This window comes from Spinacia oleracea, chromosome 1, assembly GCF_020520425.1.
Source record: "Spinacia oleracea cultivar Varoflay chromosome 1, BTI_SOV_V1, whole genome shotgun sequence".
In the NCBI taxonomy this organism is placed as follows: domain Eukaryota; kingdom Viridiplantae; phylum Streptophyta; class Magnoliopsida; order Caryophyllales; family Amaranthaceae; genus Spinacia; species Spinacia oleracea.
In genome coordinates this window covers 131,594,762-131,612,841 of record NC_079487.1, presented here as the reverse complement: position 1 = coordinate 131,612,841, position 18,080 = coordinate 131,594,762, and the positions used below count along the sequence as shown (strand labels likewise).

Here is an 18,080-nt window from a genome sequence, read left to right as displayed (position 1 = left end):
CATTATTGACTACGGAGTATATATACTTCAATTCATACGAAGTATTTCATACATTCATACCTTAGAAGCTTCGGAGAATTTGTTTGTTCACTTTTATTTTTCACCCGCCCTAACTTAATTTAAAAAGATCTTGTTGGTAAAAATCCTCGAAAATTGAAGTATTTCAATCCTTCCATTTTATAATATATAAGTACTTTTCAATAAAATAACAATACTCTGTACAAATACTAAAATACCCATTAATTCCCATTAAATTGATGATTGGTGGCTTTAAGAAGAACCATCCTAATGGACTGTAATCTCTCTGAAGTAAATCATATAGCTTAGCAGTTCAGCTCATGAAAATTACAAGGAGAGGTGGAAGGGAATAAGAAAATTTCCACCTCCAACTCCTTAGAGGTCAAATTACTTATCCACTATGCCAAGTATTGAAGTAATACTCTTCTTCAACTTTTTCCCCTTATATCATCTGATGTTTCACGCTTGCCAATATATTAGCTAAAATAAAAAAAAAATTGATATTTTTAAAAAATTAATAAACGAGTATTTGTAAATAGGGTAAAATTGTAAATGATACAAGTAAAAAAGCAAATGAAATATCTACCCATCACTTCTATCCATCTTCTAAAACTCCAAACTAGTGTCTAAAGTAAACTAAACAGAAGTACTTCATATTATTGTTAACTCTATTTAATATTTTTATAAAAAACATAGACGACAAAAGAAAATGTCAAAAAAGCCACGCGGCACGCAACTTCCGCCTTAAATTTATAAATAGAAATAAACCCCCTTCACTCCTTTAAATACCATTAAGAACTATCCTTTGTTCTAAAGCCGGAACAGTTGCAAAAGCAAGCAATTAAAACCAACACCAAAGCTGGTCTGGGACTCTGGGTTTTGGTTTTGGTTTTGGTTTTGGTTGCACATAAATAAAAAAAATAAAAATCACCCCAAAACTTTCACTGATACCACTGTGTTCACATGGCAAAGATCACAGCCATAACTACAAACATGTTCCCTACATTGGCCCTATTAGCAACTCTACTCTTCCTCTCCCCATCACCTTCAAATGCTCAATACAAACCACCTCTTTATGTCTTCGGCGATTCACTCTACGACGATGGTATGACTTTATACAACGGCGTTAAAGGAGCTGGTGCCGAGTTTTGGCCTTACGGCGAAACTTACTTCAAAAAGCCTTCTGGCCGATACTCCGATGGCCGCCTTATCCCCGATTTCGTAGGTACTTACCGTCACCGTCTACTGTTAAATTTAAATTCAATTAACTTATGTCCAGATTTTGTGATTATTTTGTTACCAATGGTTTGTTTGTGTAATTTTATTTGCAGCTCAATTCGCGGGGTTGCCATTTTTGCAACCCTATTTGTTACCGGGGATAAAGGATTTCACTAGAGGAATCAATTTCGCTTCAGCTGGTGCTTGTGTTCTTGTTGAACTTCGTCCTCAAACAGTATGTCAATTTGTCAATTCGTTTCTGTTAATCTTTTTGACTTCTTCTATCATTTCTGTCGGCATACTTTTTCAATTGAATTAAATGTTTTAATTTGAAAAAAAATTAATCAATTGAGCTGACCTTCTAACGAATCAATTTGAACTTTAATCAATTTGTTGAAGAAATTGTATTGAAAATGAAGCAACAATTATTGCAGAAATTGGGAGTGGTAGCTTGATTTTAGTTAAATCTGACTAGGTTTAAACTTTTTATTTTTACTGTAATTACTATTTTCACGAGATTCCAAATAAAAATTAAAAATGTTTTGGTAGGTGAAAATGGATGTCCATTAATTACCCCTGACGAAAGATCACAAGCTAATAGTGAAAAGTGAAAACATTGAACGAAAATAAAAAATGCCAACTCGAGCATCTTTCTTTATTTTTTAAATCACTACTTTACTTAATGCATACCATGATCTCAACTTAGCTGGCAGTAGCGCGAATCTGAGGAGAAAATTATTTGATGTGACAACTTTTCCTTCTTTAATGCCATGTAATTTTTACAGTTTTGTTGTTAGTCCCAGTAGATATCAATTAGTTCAATTGATTAAAATTGATTGAATAAGTGATTTAGGGTTGATTAAATTATGGCTTTGGATGATCCAGATAAATTTGAAGAGGCAAGTAGATTATTTTGTCCAAATGGTGCAAAAATTGAAGCAACAAGTTGGGGAAGGAACAGCTAATCAGCTGTTATCTGAAGCTGTATACTTGTTTAACATAGCTGGAAATGACTATGTTAACCTTCTACAGAAGAATGTTAAAAAACTTCCTGTCTCCAATTTTAAAAGGAACCAACGGATCAACATGGTCATTGGGAACCTCACTACCCATATTAAAGTAAGAATCCTTTTATTTATTCTTGCTTTTTTTTCATTTTTTCCTGTCTTTAATTTGTTTTACACTTTTTATCATCAAATTTGGTTACAGCTAAAATTGTGTATTTGTTTAATTGTTTTACACTCTACTCGTTTGATTCAAAATTTAAAAGAACGTGTGAGTACTATTATTGACATTCGTGTGAACGTATTTGAAATTAGCTAACCAATCTACCGCTCTATTTACTTGGTTTTCTGCGGATATGACATTGCTTTATTGTCTAACTTGCTAAATTTGAACCGATAGAGTTATGATGTGGATCCCCTGTCTAGTAAATGAAGTACTTAATATCTATGTTTATTTTAAGTATAACCATGGTTGAAAGAAAAAACTTAATGGAGCTACTTGATAATTACATAATTGGAAACCATATTCTCATTTAGTAAGAGTTTTTTCGTTTTTGAAATGGTCTCGTACTCTCGTGTAATAAGGAGTGTTGTCAACTTGACTTTGCAACAACTTGTTAGGACTTAAGAGCATAACACGGAATTCTCTCTAGTGAAGAGGACCCGTTTCTAATATGGAGTACTACGTCTTGCCCGCTATTCCGGGCTAGCTGATCCCGGGGGAAAGGGGGATTGGCCCGTGCAAGGTTCTGCCCTGGCATTTCATCTTACCTTCCAAAAAAAAAATTATTAAAAAAATAGAGTACCACTGTTAAATACTTAAATACGGGTCTGAGCCACACCCGTCACCAAGAGAGAGTTCACTTAACAAAACCGTAGGAGGTTTCACCTTAAAATCATATGGCAATAAGAGGAGTAGCCCATCGGATTAACTCTCTCTTCTTTTATCAATGTGGGACTCTCACACGTGTTGTTTCGTGGGTCAGATCTTAACAACTACATATAAATTGTATAAACCAGTCATTCGTACAACTGTAATTTGTGACTAATTTTGTGAATGTACGATTTTGACAATACAGACAATCTATGACCAAGGAGGAAGGAAATTTGCATTCCAAAACCTTGGTCCTCTTGGGTGCATGCCATCAATGAAGTACATGCTAAATTTCAAAGGAACTTGCGCACCGGAGCCACAAGAGCTAGCCAAGTTGCACAATGCTAAATTTGCTGCACTAGCCAAGAGATTACAAAGCCAACTACCAGGGTTCAAGTACTCCATTTACGACTTCTACACATCCTTATACCTCCGTGTTATATATGGAAGTAGCCGATATGGTACGTCTTTTACAGAGTAACTCATCCGTAATTATTTATTTATGTTTTGATCATATGATTTGATTCCTTCAATTATTCATTAGAGAGTTGGTTAAGTAGTGGCTATCAACTAATTTGTCCTCCCATACTACACCTCATCACCTTATTAATGTTTGTCAGTTTAGACGTTAAATCTTATTGTTTATACTGAACATAATCGAGTCCCAAGATACGTGGAAGATTTTACATTAAAACTCCTTAATGTAAAACTATTAAGATATGAGAATATATCAAAAGATATGTTCGAGATATTATAAGATATGGAGTAGTTTGTTTATCAACTACAAAAGCATTTCCTTGACTGGAACTATATAAACACACCTTGTAATATCTCGAGCATGTCTTTTGATATATTGTCTCATACAACGTATCTAATAAAAACATAATTTTAAAACTGTAGTAATTAGACTATGCTATTGTAGGTGTGTTAGTATGTACAGACACCAAGGCAAAAAAGCCTTTGAAGTCGGCTTTGATTAAGAAAAATACAATTGAGAAATGTCTAGTTAGTTTCATGTGACGTGGGGTCTTATACTCTTGTTTACAAATGCTAAATTGCTAAATGCATAAGTCAAGTGTTATCATTATATAATTGTAGTAAGTTGCCCTGGAAAATGACATTAAAATTGTTCATTGTCAAAAACTATTCCACGTGAATTATATGTGTAGGTAAGCAGGAGTAATCAGGATCTAATCACATTTGTCAAATTGATAATAACAGGTTTCAGAGAAAGCCAAACAGCATGTTGTGGAAGTGGATCCTACAATGGTGATTTCACTTGCCAGAAGAAAGGCTATACCTTCTCTGTTTGTAGTAATCCTAGTGAATATTTGTGGTTTGACGCCGCGCACCCAACCGACAAGGCTAACCAGGCTTTCTCTAAAGAATTCTGGAGTGGAGGATCAAGCCTTGTAGCTCCTTACAATTTGCAACAATTATTCGCCGCAAAATGATCGATCAAAGTTTATTTATGAGGATTTTTGGGAAATCTATATATACTCTTTACACTCAATTGTGATCAAAGATAAAGGAGTGTTCGGGGCTATATTTATTCTATTGATTAATATTATTAATTAATTTCCGGTACATCTTGTATGAATATGATGTATGTTAATCATACCAATAGTTTGTAGCTTTTTTTTTTTTTTTTTTTACACACTTGTCGTTTTTCTTCTTGGAAAATTTGGGAGGAAGTTAAAGGTTGAGGCCAAACCAGGCTAAGCTAGGTTGTAATAAGCGAGGGGTGATTGAATACTTGTAATCAGTAATAAGTTAAAAAGAAAATGCAAATGTTAATGATATTTACTTGGAATTATTTAATACATGTATTATCTTTGTTTCTGAAAGTTTTTAAACATAAGTTTACTGATCCCTCAAAAGAAAAATACTATATAAAAAATGATATTTTGAAAATAATATGAGGTGAAGTTAACAAAATCTCAAATGATAAAATTTTGAAAAAAAATAGTGAGAATTTATCGTTAATGTTTTTTTAACTTAAGACATACTCCCTCTGTCCCGGAATACTTGACCTGTTTTTCTTATCGGGCCGTCCCTTAATACTTGACCTGTTTCTAAAAATGGAAATATTCTAACAATATTATATTATTTCTCACTCCACCCCTATTAACCCACCTACCCCCTACTCCATACAAAAAATAATTAAAAATTCAACCCCCACTCTCCCCAACCCCACCCTTTTACACATTTCCCACTAACTACATTAAAATAATACCCCACTATCAACTACTACCTATTAAATTAAATAAATCAATTCAAGTCCCTTAAACTCTGTGCCGGTCAAACCGGGTCGAGTATTCCGGGACGGAGGGAGTAGTTTTAAAATGATAAGAACTTTAAAAAACAGAGGAAATATTAAATTCCTATTTTGCCCCTCAAAGTCAAGAGTAAGGATATGGCATATGTTTTTTGGAGGTACAAAAATGGCCAAGAGTGTTTGTTTTGGAGGTGTACAAAGAGTCAACGACTTTTATCAGAAATGAAACCTGATGATGCAAAGAAGTCTAACAGGGTATATTATGCTTCATTTCGGTGTTAAATGATCGATACGGAGTAATGAATTAATGATAATAAATTAATAAAGGTATATAACCTACACATAGAGGTATATGATACAAAGTGTGGTGGTAATCAAAACTGCTACTTTTAGTATATGTCTTCATTTTTATTCAACGAGAGTAATAATGCATTTAAAATGATTATGTATGGACTAATACAATCCACATATATGCAAAAGCATGAAATATCTTCGACTGTGATAACACAAGTTTCTGAATTAATGTATTATCCAGTATTTCAAAATCTATTAAATTTCGATAAATCTGTATTTGACTCAGGCCATACCGCTGTTGGAGAAGCTCTCCCCCAGGCCGTATCCTGATCAATAAATGTTAATTAATCACAATTACATTAAATTAAATTCGCCGGAGTCGTATTGTTTAATACTTCGTATAAAGTATTAATTTGAGTGTTGGCTTTTGCCATTTTTTCTTTTACTTATCTTTTTCAATGGCTCGACTTCCTTTTTCGATTTGTCGGTTTAATACTTCCCTATCATTCGGGAAAAGGAAAAAACAAAAAATTATAACTACTACGCACATATTTTCATTAGACGTTTAGTCTTTTCTACGCACTCAACAATGTAAAGTCACAAGCTTTTAAATGAATTAAGTGGCAACCTTAACATTGAGACCAATTCTTTTCTTTCTTTAATACAAATAAATTATTATACGAAGTATTAATCAAGATTGACATTTTGGTTAAACGAGGGAAAGAGTAGTTTATTAGAGACAACGGTAATGCCACACATGATGCGAAGAACGTACTACGAGTCTACGAATACGTACAAAAATGATTACTATGGATAATATTTTTTTTTTTTGGTTCTACTACGAGGAGTTCCCACCGCCTTCGGCGAGGTAATCTCCCGTGGGAGTTTGCATGGGTACCTCGATGGGCAGCATCCCTCCCAGTTGAGATAATATTACTATGGATAATATTATCTCTATGATTAATAAACAAACCAAGAAAGTGTCAGTAGATTACTTACTCCTCAGTAAAAGTATAACGATAATACAATTAATGGGTAATTATATGTACTGAATAGCCCGACTTTATTACGCATTTTCGTTTGGATCATAAGAACGACCATAATTATCGGAGGTATGCACGAACTTCCAGCTATCCCAATAATAAATACTCCCTCCGTCCCTTGATACTCGCACCGTTTTGACTGAATATGTTTGCCAATGCTCAACTTTGACCATCAATATCTTTAACTACATATTATAAATACTTATAAAAATATTAATATTTTGAAAATATATATTTAGATGAAACCAATAATATATTACTACCTCCGTTTCAAAAAGTTCTTTACGCTTAGGAAAATGTGTCCAAAGTATAAAAACTTTGACCGTAAATTCTCACCATTATATACATCAAAACGTTACATGTAAGATCTTGTTAGATTGGTCTCGGGATGTATTTTCAGAATATCAAATTTTTATAATTTTTTTACATACGAAATTGGATATATTAGTAGTTAAATATTGCATTGGAGTTCGTGCAAATAGTAACTGTAAAGATCTTTTTGAAACGGAGGTAGTATATAATAATATTTATTTTTATATAGTAAAAATAAAATAGGGTCAGAATGAATTATGTAAATAGTGCAAAAAGTCAAAATAATGCGAGTATTAAGGGACAAAGGGAGTACACCCAATGAAAATAAACTAAACGGACATTGTTTATTTGTTTTAACTTCGTGAGTTCGTGCAATCGTGCGTAGTAGTTGTAGATAAATAATTAAATATGGACCGTGAAACCTACGCTGCATTGCAAATCATCATTTCAAATGTCCTCGACACATGCATAGTCCAAATTGTAAAACTACTAAACAAATGTGTGAAATAGAAATTCTTCATAAAATTAAAGGAGGTTTTAACTTTAAAAACTCACGTATCTTTCTCTTTTCTTTTTCTTTCTCTTTTCTTTTTCTTTTTCTCAAAATATAGGACACTCACGTAACGTTGTCGATCACTTGTACGTGTTGTCTCATGGCGGGGAAATAGATGTTAACATAACCGTGTTTTTTTGGTATGCAATCAAGGAGATCGAAGACACTCTAATAAGTAGGAACCTCGTACAGGTTGACAGGATTCAATTAGTTAATGAGAAGGCACACCAGAAATAGGAGAAAAGGGGATAAGGCTGGTTGCACTACAAGAATTTGTATCTTTAACGACAATCTAATTACGACGGGTCAAAAATTTCGTCGCAAAAGCCTTTTGCGACGGGGCTAACAACCAAACAATAATGGGAATAACCGTCGCAAATGCCTTTTACGACGGGTTTACGACGAGTTTACGACGGATTTACGACGGGATTTATATTAACGACGACCACCTTTTATGACGGGTTCGCGACAGGAAATCCCGTCGTTAATCAACGATTATTGGCCTTTCGCGACGGGATTTCCCGTCGTTAATAGTACAATTTCTTGTAGTGTTGGTTATGTATGAGTATGACTGTATGAGGTACCTCGCCACCAAATGTCCTTACAGTTAGATCGATCTCACGACCTTAAAGTTGAGAGATACTATTCGATCCTTTTGACGAGAGGATCGGAAGTAAGAGTAGTAGCATTGCCGCTTTGGTAGTCAAGCTCGATCAATCGATCATCCAATCGACTGATTGAGTAATCGAGTTAATCAACCATGCTAATTATGGAATGTTTCAGTTTTTATGAAATCTAACTTGCTTACAAAAAAGTGAATACTTTTTTCTTACGTTATCAGTTACTCGTATTTAATTTCAAATTGTCAAAATTGCATCGTCTAAAGTACGACAAAAGTTCAGTTTGTCTAAATTTGTAACTACTTTGTACCAAAATCAACTTTAGTGACTAAATAGATCAAACGAAGTAGGAGTTACCATGATGTAACATTTATACTCAATGTCGTTAAAGTAGGTTGCAATCACCTAATCCATATTTTGTGTGACAATTACAAATTTTAATTAAACGAGACGTACGACCTAAGCTTCCTATGGCCACATACACTACAAAAAATTGTACCATTAACAACGGGCATTGCCGAGGCGGCGACGAAGCCCGGGGGTTGCTGAAGTTACGATGCTGATGTACAAGTTGAAGATATTTTTAGCAGCGAGCTAAGAAAAGTATTTTAGATATTTGGAAAATGTATATGGTTTTATGTAAAGCCAGTTCAGTCTTAATTAGCTTCTTTGGCAACTCTAGTATTTGTCAAAGAAAACAACATTTTGGACTTGATAAAGGTACTTGAGGAGGAAAGCTACGTAGTGAAACCTATCTTTCTAGTACTGAGTAATAATTAATTTTGCAAAACCAGTATTAATTATTGCATGGAAATCTAGTGGAATAATCATATTGTTAAATGTTTTGGTGACATGAATGTAAAATCTCATTAATGGGATGTTTACTAAATACTTCATCCGTTTCTAAATCTTTGCAACAGTTTAACTTTTGTACTATTCACACGTTAACGTTGACCATATTTACTTAATTATTCATATATATACTACGTAAAAAGAAAATGTTATTGTGTTGTATGTTGTTATATTATTAGTCCAAATGTATGTATTACAAATATCCTATATTTTTTATATATTTTTAATAATATACATATATTTACAGTCAAATTATTATATTGGAAAGTGTGTCACGTAAACTATTGCAAGTAATCTGAAACGGGAGAGTATAAATTTCAAAGACTTAATTAGCTTGTTGTAGCCTTGTACAACAAGTTTAATACAAAGTATTTCGTATTTAATATGAAAGCTATAGGGTAACTCATATACACTTATTTACATAGCAAATCCTCATACGGACCTCTAGAAGAGAGGAAAATAAAATTAAATCACTTGTATAATTATCCTACGGGTGGTTGAATACTTGACTTTGTTAATTTGACTTTAATTTATATGAACTTAATTAAGTGCTAAGTGTTCATTACGACTACAGTACTCATTAGTCATAGTGTCTTACGCTACGTACGAGTACTTCATATACCAAGTGAACCAAATAAGTTCTAAGATTAACCACTTTATGTATACTGTTGGTAGATCTCTCAAAAATTGACCCGATCCGAAAACCGACCCGAAAATACTGGGTCTTGAACAAGATTTTGTGACCTGCCCGATTTTATCCGAATCCGAGCAACCCGAAGAGTATATAATGGGTCAAAACCCGATCGAACCACTACAAAAAATTGTACCATTAACGACGGGAAATCCCGTCGCTAAAGGCCAATAATCGTTGATTAATGACGGGATTTCCTGTCGCGAACCCGTCATAAAAGGAGGTCGTCGTTAATAGAAAATCCCGTCGTTAACCCGTCGTAAAACACATTTGCGACGGTTGTTCCCGTCTTTGTTTGGTTGTTAGCCCGTCGCAAAAGGACTTTTGCGACGGGATTTTTGACCCGTCGTAATTAGGTTGTCGTTAAAGACACAAATTCTTGTAGTGAACCCATTTCTGAGCCGACCGATTGAAAATCATTAATTTTATAGTAATAAAATGAGATTATCAGGAATTTTAAGCGTAGTACGTAAACACGTTGTTGTTACAATTGTTGGGTGTAATATGATTTTATTTTGAATCAAACGTCATTTTATGGTTGAGTTTGACTTAAATATAAACTTGTTTAGGAAAATTTGTGAATTTGTGACCAAATATTGTATATTTATTACCTAAATTAATGAAAATATAATACTCGTTTAAAATATCTCAACCCGTTGGATCGACCTGAACCCAAAAAATCTCGATCTTGAACAAGTATTTGTAAACCCGAACCAGAAAGTGACCGTTTAGAAATTAACCTGAAAATAATTTTTTAAAACCCGATCCGACCGGCCATTTTGACAGATCTAACCGTTGGTGTTCCATTTTCTTTTAAGGACGTAACATGGTTGACATGTAATGTGATTCCTTCAAATTTAAGAAGCCATGGCCTTGTTCGGTCTATTATGTACAGGGTTGGCATTATTGTAGGAGGCTACAAATTTTGGCCCTTAGCTAGCTAACTTCATCCTTACGCATTAATTTTGGGCATGTTTAGATTTAGTAATTAATTAAGAGAGTAATAAAAGTCATATTATGAGTATTTTGGTGAATTATAAGGTGATATAAGTGATGCATGAAGTGGTGACAAAGTCGTCAAGAGATGAATAGATGATGATGTAGCCTGTAGGTGATAAAAAAAATTACAGAGTATTTTTTTACTATTGCTGGCTCAAATGATCTACAAGAATAATATAAATTACAAAAATGGAAATAGGGGATTCGAACCCGAAACTTAACGTACACAGACTCTAAATCTTAATCGGTAGGCGAAGACCTCATTGGTTCATCATTATCATTCATTATTATTACCCCATTGTCTTAAAGAGACTCCCGCAAAAAGCGGGGTAAAGGGGTCGGATGTACGCAACCTTACCTCTACAATTGCAGAGAAGTTGTTTCCAATTGACCCAAAAGTGACACGAAGACCTCATTGGTTGGTGATAAAAAAAAATGTTGGTAGTAGGGAAGTTGTTTTCAACCCTATGCAAGTCTTTGTCTTTGACAAGTAGGACTAAAGTATATAAAGTTGAAACAAATAATTAAAAAACAAAATGAAATAGTACTTAATCTTTAAAGAGATGACCATTCAAAGTGTATCATTAGCATATATTCCTATCTATGGCCCTAGCTTCATTGGATGCATATTGCAACCAGTTAATAACATATAGAATAATCTAATTAACTCAATTATTTGTGTTAATGGAGGACCCTATCTTTTATCTTTATCTTTTTTTTAATTTGTCATAGGAATATTAATTTCAAGAGTTTTGTTGAAACTTCAACGTAAGATACATTTCTTTGAAGGTTAGTGATACATCAACCTTGAAATTAAACACTTCCAAAACACGAGAGAACAAGGAAAATTGGATCATATTGGAGCCTAAGACTAGTCCGCATATTATTTATAGATTGGCCAGTATATTTAACAATTTATTTTTTTATATACAGAATTACTCTAACATTTATATTATCGATAAGATATGGATGGGAAAGACAAAAATTATCTCAAAATTATGTTACATGTTTGATCCCTCTCACATAATCGTAATTTATAACGCCTTTATGTATGACATATTTGGACAAAAATTAAAATTAACCTTCATGTTTGAAGAAAGATTATAAAATTGTTATCCTTTAATTTGGTCCAATAAACAATGGATTTATTTATTAGGGAGTAGAAATTTTTTAGAGAGGAAATAAGAGAATGGGGAAGAAAGACTTACATTTAATTGGTACGTAGTACAATATAATATCAAAAATATGTAAACTATTGATACAATATAATACCATGCCAGTGAGAATATTAATCATCTCTTTCTCAATTGTGAACACACAAAAAATGTCTGGATGCATAGACTAACTAAAAATTGGTTCGATTTCTCCTTCCCTATGACGGATTTCTTCAAAACTTTAGACTACCTTAGACGGAACCAAGTTGCGCTCAGGAAGTTCATTACCGTTTGCTGGACTATTTGGAAGGAAAGGAATGCCTTAGTGTTCTCCAACAATAAGCTTTCTCCTTGCCGCTGTTATTTTAAAGCTCTTAACACCTTCAAAGAATGGGAGCTTAGACTCCAGATTGACTCACAACAACTTAGAGGTAACCATTTCAACACTCATCATCCTTCCACTTCTCTTCCAACCACCCCACATCCCATTCTTGTGCGGTGGTTCCCGCCCCCACTGGGCGCCTTCAAACTCAACTTCGACGGATCACGAAAAGACTCATCAGCAGCAGGAGGTATCATCATCAGAAACAACAATGGAGATACGGTCATCGCCAAATCTTTTAACCTGGGTAACTCGCAAGTCTACATGGCAGAAGCCCTAGCCCTTCATAAGGGCATCCAAGAGGCTATCAAACTAAATATCAAAGACATCTACATCGAAGGTGACAACCTACTTGTGATCAACTCGCTAAAAGGAATCTGGAACCCCCCGTGGAAGCTTCAAAACATTATTCAAGATAGCAGGACTCTTCTTCAGCATTTTCACTCTACCCATATCAAGCATATCTTCCGTGAAGCAAATAGAGCAGCAGATTGGATAGCTAATGTAGGACATCTTATTGTTGAACCAATGTGTATCACCCCGAACTCTAGCCCTAACTTAGAAAATATTGTTCAAAGTGACCGCTTAGGTTTCACCCTTGTGCGAAGGGGAACCTAAGTCTTTTTTCTTACCTTTTTTAAAAAAAATAAAAAAAATAAAATTGATACATTACTTTGATGGCTAGTATCAAAGTATTATACTCCGTATCACATCAATACCATAATCATGCCTTTACGTAAAAATTCATGATTAAACCACACTTTTTTTAACTTTATCTTTGTTATATCTGTCTTTATTAATTTTGTTTTACAAAGGATAATACTTCGTATTAAATAGGAATGACTTGATCCAACCGTTAAATCTTCAGTGTTAAACTTTGAAATCAATGAGTTGAAATCTTGTAGATTACATTTTTTCAAATTTAATAAGGGAGAGCGTCACGTGAAATATAAACTCTCGTAGTCTCGTAGAGACGTCTTTTAATACCAAGTATAATGCATATGATTAATCCATCTACTACGTGTTAAATTTATATTGATTTAAATAGCTAAATCGTCTATAATTCAAACGGGCTGAATAATTATCCGCACATGAAAATACAAAAGGAGGCTATTAATACCAAGATACTTTAAGCACCAAAAAAAAAAAAAAAAAAAAAACCAAGATACTTAACTAGGCTTGGGTAATGGACCTTGAGATTACCCTTCGTAACTCAAGTTTCTTGGTCTATCAAGTATCAACTAAAGGCCCATAAAAGCCCATTTATCACAATCACAATTCTACCAAATCTAATACTTAAACAGTCACACTCTCTTCTCCGTAAAAATTAGTTCTCTCTCCAGTTCTCCAAAAATCACACTCCCTTTCCTCTTTATAAATTATTAAAGTGATTTATGGATGTTGCGTAAAAAAGTATTAAAAAAAATCAAACGTTCCCCGTTCCCTCAAAAGTTACACTCTATGATTTTATTTAAAATTGCATGTCTAAGATAATTGAACATGTTTTCAAGGAACAAAGAAAGACAACCAAAAATCAGTTCAATGAGTTTCGAACACACGACTAGTTTTTTTTTTCACATTAATTTATAAATAAACTAGTATGTAACCCGGGCGTTTTCCCCGAATTTTGACTTTTATTCGGGTTTTTTAAAAAAAAATATATGCACGTAGAGATGGTATCATCACCAAATTTCGGTGGTGACATAAGATTAGTGGCCGATCAACAACCTCCCCGATTTAACCCCACATCCAAAAATCTAAACAAAGTCGGATCCTTTTCTTCAAAATAATAATTGTACATTTATGAATTAAGTAATCATTTCTTTTTTTGCAATCACTTTTATTAAATGTATTGCTTATTGTAAAAAGAATATATAGGCTTATAAGGAAAGATATTACATAAGTTGTAGTTGGTTAAGATGGTAAGAAGTGTAACTTTTAACAAACAACTAAATTTTTATGTGACATTTGATTTTCTATGGACAATTTTGGAAAATAATAATAATTAAAGCAATAGGACAAACATGTTGTAAGTCTCTCAAGCATCAATTATTAAAAAATTATTTGGAACAATAAATGACGTAGTGTGTCCGTGTAGTTGACGCACTTAATAGATGTTTTTCACTTTATGAAATACATGTATTTTGGTTAAATATTAAGCTCAAGAAAATCTAAATTTTGAACTATTCAATGCAGCAACCGGGATATTGTTCGAGTCACACACTAGTTTTACAACTAAAATAAGTTCATATAAAATGCACTTATACAAATATTAGTTGAATACGCAAAAATCGGGTTAATAAAATGCATCTTCAATTCTTAATCCAAATAAACCAAACAAGGCTTAAGAACGAGGCTAGTATTAAGCATATAACAAGAACTACCTAAGTAGGCTTGGCCTGGGTAACGGTCTAAAGGATCTTCAGTTAAGAATTAAAGAGTGTGACTTTTTTTTTTGATGGAATTAAAGAGTGTGACTTGTGAGGCTACTGCTCATAAAAGGCCCAATTATTATTGGTTTAATACGGGCTTTGGAAAAAACGTTTATTAGCAGCTACTCCGTATTGCCTATTGAAGAATGGAGATTATTGGGTGACCTCAACGGCTCAACCTAATACGAAGTATGTTAAATTGTTAATTCAGTAATTAACCAAATACAAAGGGAAGGAACCGAGGAACCTCTACATTTCCTAAAAGAAATGGATTGTTCATTTTTTAAATCAAGGAAAATAGTGAGGTTTTTTAGGATTTTTATTTACTGACTTAGTGTCATCATATAAAATGTGTTCATTAAATTATTTTACCGACTACCAATGATGTCTTGGCCTAGTGGTTAAGACTGAGGGCCTGTGTACAATAGGTGTCAGGTTCGAATCCCCCCACCCTCATTTGTAATTTATATTATTTTATCGACTAAAACTTAATCTCAAATTAAAATTTATGGAGTACTCCCACAGTCCCACTTCGTATATTTGTTGGTACATTTCCTATTATTGTATTGGGTTTAGCTTTTAAGTATTGGGCTTTCCTCCATTTATTCCTTAATATAGGTTTGTATATAAAGGACTTTCCTCAATCTGTCCAGCCCAGTTAAGGGACCTCAATCAAAACAAGACTTTTGAGAGTGATAAATGGAATTGAGTCGTTTGAAAATACGGAGCGAGCGAAATGAACAAATGCGTGAAATAATATTCTTAAATACGGAGTAGAAAGCATACATGATATATTTAATGTAAGAAAAACAATGATGCTAGTAATGGCAGAGAAATATAAAATTTGATAAAAAAATTGTTGATTCTGATAAGTGTAACATTTGAAAAAACAGAGGGAGTTACATGTTCGTCGCATTATGGAAGCAAGGTATCATTCATTTCCCGTCATTAAAAAAAACGTACGTCATTCATCTAGGGGAATGACGTATTAAAAGTTGAAGTCCAAATGTCCAATCCAATTTGGAAAGGGGAATTACCAAATCTTTAACTTTGATATGTTTATTGTTTAAGAAACATTACTTCGTATGTTGGTAAGGAATTAAGCATGCCTCATGTGAAAAGTACTACCACTGTACCACAAGTCCACAACACACAACCTTAGTGAAACATATCCTTCATTCTTTCCTACTTCCTACATTAGAGAATTCGAAGCCAATTAACCATGCATAACACATTAACACAACTAAACGAGTGTATATTGCTCTTTGCTCACTATATATGCTGTCATTACATTTATGGGTTTTAGAGCGATTTCCTTCAATAATGCTTGATGATTCGTAAATTCCCAAAATACGCTACTTTTTCACTTATTTCCCACTTTACCGTCTACGTCAGCAAGAAAGCCGGTCTAATTTTTTTTTATAAAATCTACGATAAATCGCTATCTGAAATAACGGCTTATGTATTTAATGAACCGCCACCTCTAGTAGCGGTTAACCCTTATAAAACCGCGCGGTTTTGTATTAAAGCAAATCACTATCTTAGATAGCGGTTTATACCATTAAAGCAAACCGCTATCTATACCATTGAACCACCATCTGAGATAACGGTTTGCTTTAAAACAAAACCGTCATCTCAGATGGCGGTTCAACGCTAAACCGGAAAAAAAAATACTTTTCTTTCTCCCTTGCTGACGTGGACGGTACGGTGGGAATTAAGTTAGAAAATAACGTATTTTGAGAATTATTGAATCTTTATGCAATATTGAAGGAAATCGATCTTACGAAGTAACGAATAAAATTTGACGGTTACAAAAAGAAAATAAATTTTGTTGCGAAGTAACGAATAAAATTTGACGGTTACATTTGTTCATCGATCTTATTGAAAAGCCAAACAATAACCCTAATCCAAAATCCCACTATTTTAACAAAATATTACTTTTGTGAGAAATTTTCCAATTCTAATATTTTCAGAATGGAGAATAGTTTGAAGATAGTATTGTTTTGATGGTAAGATCGTGTACGCGATTTGACATCCTAGCAATGATACTGGAATTGAAGAAAATTTAGATAACGAAGATCACAATGAATCAATACCTATTAGAACATAGTATATTTTTGTTAAAATCTGCAGTGACAAATCTTGAACAGTTTAGCTAGAGAGTTAGTTTAAAAATTAAACATTATAGTATGGCATTCATACAATCGGCAACTTTTGTGTAAGACCGCCTTACCGGAAAGACCACTTTGGTTGCTTAACTAATTGGTTCAATTTCTTAACTAAGTGGTTACATTGCTTAACTAATTAATTCATTTGCTTAACTAATTAATTCTTTTGCTTAACTAATTGATTTCAATGCTTAACTAATTAGTTCAAGTGCTTAACTAATTGGTTCCATTGCTTAACTTATATGATACCAAAGTGGTCTTTTGTGTAAGACCGCCTTATAGAAAAGTTTGTATTCATACAATTATACTCAAAATCTATGGGCCGAAACAAAAAAGACACTACCAATTCCTTTACAGAACAAATAACTCACATTTTTGTACCTAACATTCTAAGATATCTACAATTTCAGTCTTTACGTACATTTTGTACCCTGTTAACCTGTTTCCTCAAAATCATCCAATTTCTTCATATGAAAATCAAAACAACACACACGAATTCACGATATCAAAGGTGGATGAGAGGAGAATCTGATACGTAAGAGAGACCCTCGAAATCACGATCACCACCATTAATCAAGATTTTTAAACCAGTAACCCTAGCACATACAATAATGGCTTGAACATAATTCTTCTCTAAGGTTTCTATAGTGTATTTCGATGTCGAAGACGTTTCGTTAAGCCTATGATTTCCTATGTAGAACTGTAAGAAAGAGAGTGAGTTTGTACTTTCGCGGCTATACACAGCGTTGGAGATTGGATACAGAGCATTTGAATAGCGTGGAAGACATTGAAGGAAATTGTCGATGGCCGAATTCGAGGCGTTTACGTGAGAATTCAAGAATAACAAGGTAAGTAGTAGTATTGTTGTTGTGAGGAAAATGTAGGGTGAAGAAGAAGAAGAAGAAGAAGAGTGAAAGAATTTCATTTTAAGATAGTTTCTAACATTATTAATTTTGAGTGGAGGTTATATAGTGTTTGTTAAAGATAAGATTAGGTGTTTTGGGGGTTGGTGTGAAAAAGTGTGGTAGGTGAACAAAAAAGACTGTAGTAGGTGATTTGCGAATCCACTTCTATTTTGGCCAACTACTTCAATACTTTGACTTGTATTTTGGCATGAGTTATTAATTAGAAACATGTGATATGTTTTATCCTTTGTCGTTTTAAGTGCCATGTAATGTACGGAGTAAT

The 18,080-nt window shown here is 33.5% G+C and overlaps 1 protein-coding gene across 2 annotated transcripts; it reads left to right on the top strand.

Annotated features, from left to right (window-relative positions):
* The first annotated feature begins 798 nt into the window (after nt 1–798).
* LOC110787218 (GDSL lipase) lies at nt 799–4,916 on the top strand. 2 transcript variants are annotated; one of them, XR_008921397.1, is made up of 6 exons: nt 799–1,243; nt 1,350–1,471; nt 2,122–2,355; nt 3,320–3,575; nt 4,336–4,724; nt 4,810–4,916. XR_008921397.1 is itself a non-coding variant. In XM_021991803.2 (5 exons), exons 1-5 carry the CDS (start codon nt 982–984, stop codon nt 4,566–4,568), a joined length of 1,107 nt encoding a protein of 368 aa, XP_021847495.1. In that variant the 5' UTR covers nt 799–981; the 3' UTR covers nt 4,569–4,766. The 2 variants fall into 2 exon arrangements, 1 of the variants encoding a protein (XP_021847495.1); XM_021991803.2 differs by lacking the exon at nt 4,810–4,916 and having other exon boundaries at nt 4,336–4,766.
* The last annotated feature ends 13,164 nt before the right edge of the window (nt 4,917–18,080 follow it).

What these genes read in the sequence shown, in the direction of transcription:
- LOC110787218 (XM_021991803.2), top strand. Translation starts at nt 982, where the DNA reads ATGGCAAAGATCACAGCCATAACTACAAACATGTTCCCTACATTGGCC. An exon ending in CCTTATCCCCGATTTCGTAG is followed by an intron (nt 1,244 to 1,349) that starts GTACTTACCGTC and finishes TTTTATTTGCAG; the next exon opens with CTCAATTCGCGGGGTTGCCA. An exon ending in TTGAACTTCGTCCTCAAACA is followed by an intron (nt 1,472 to 2,121) that starts GTATGTCAATTT and finishes TGGATGATCCAG; the next exon opens with ATAAATTTGAAGAGGCAAGT.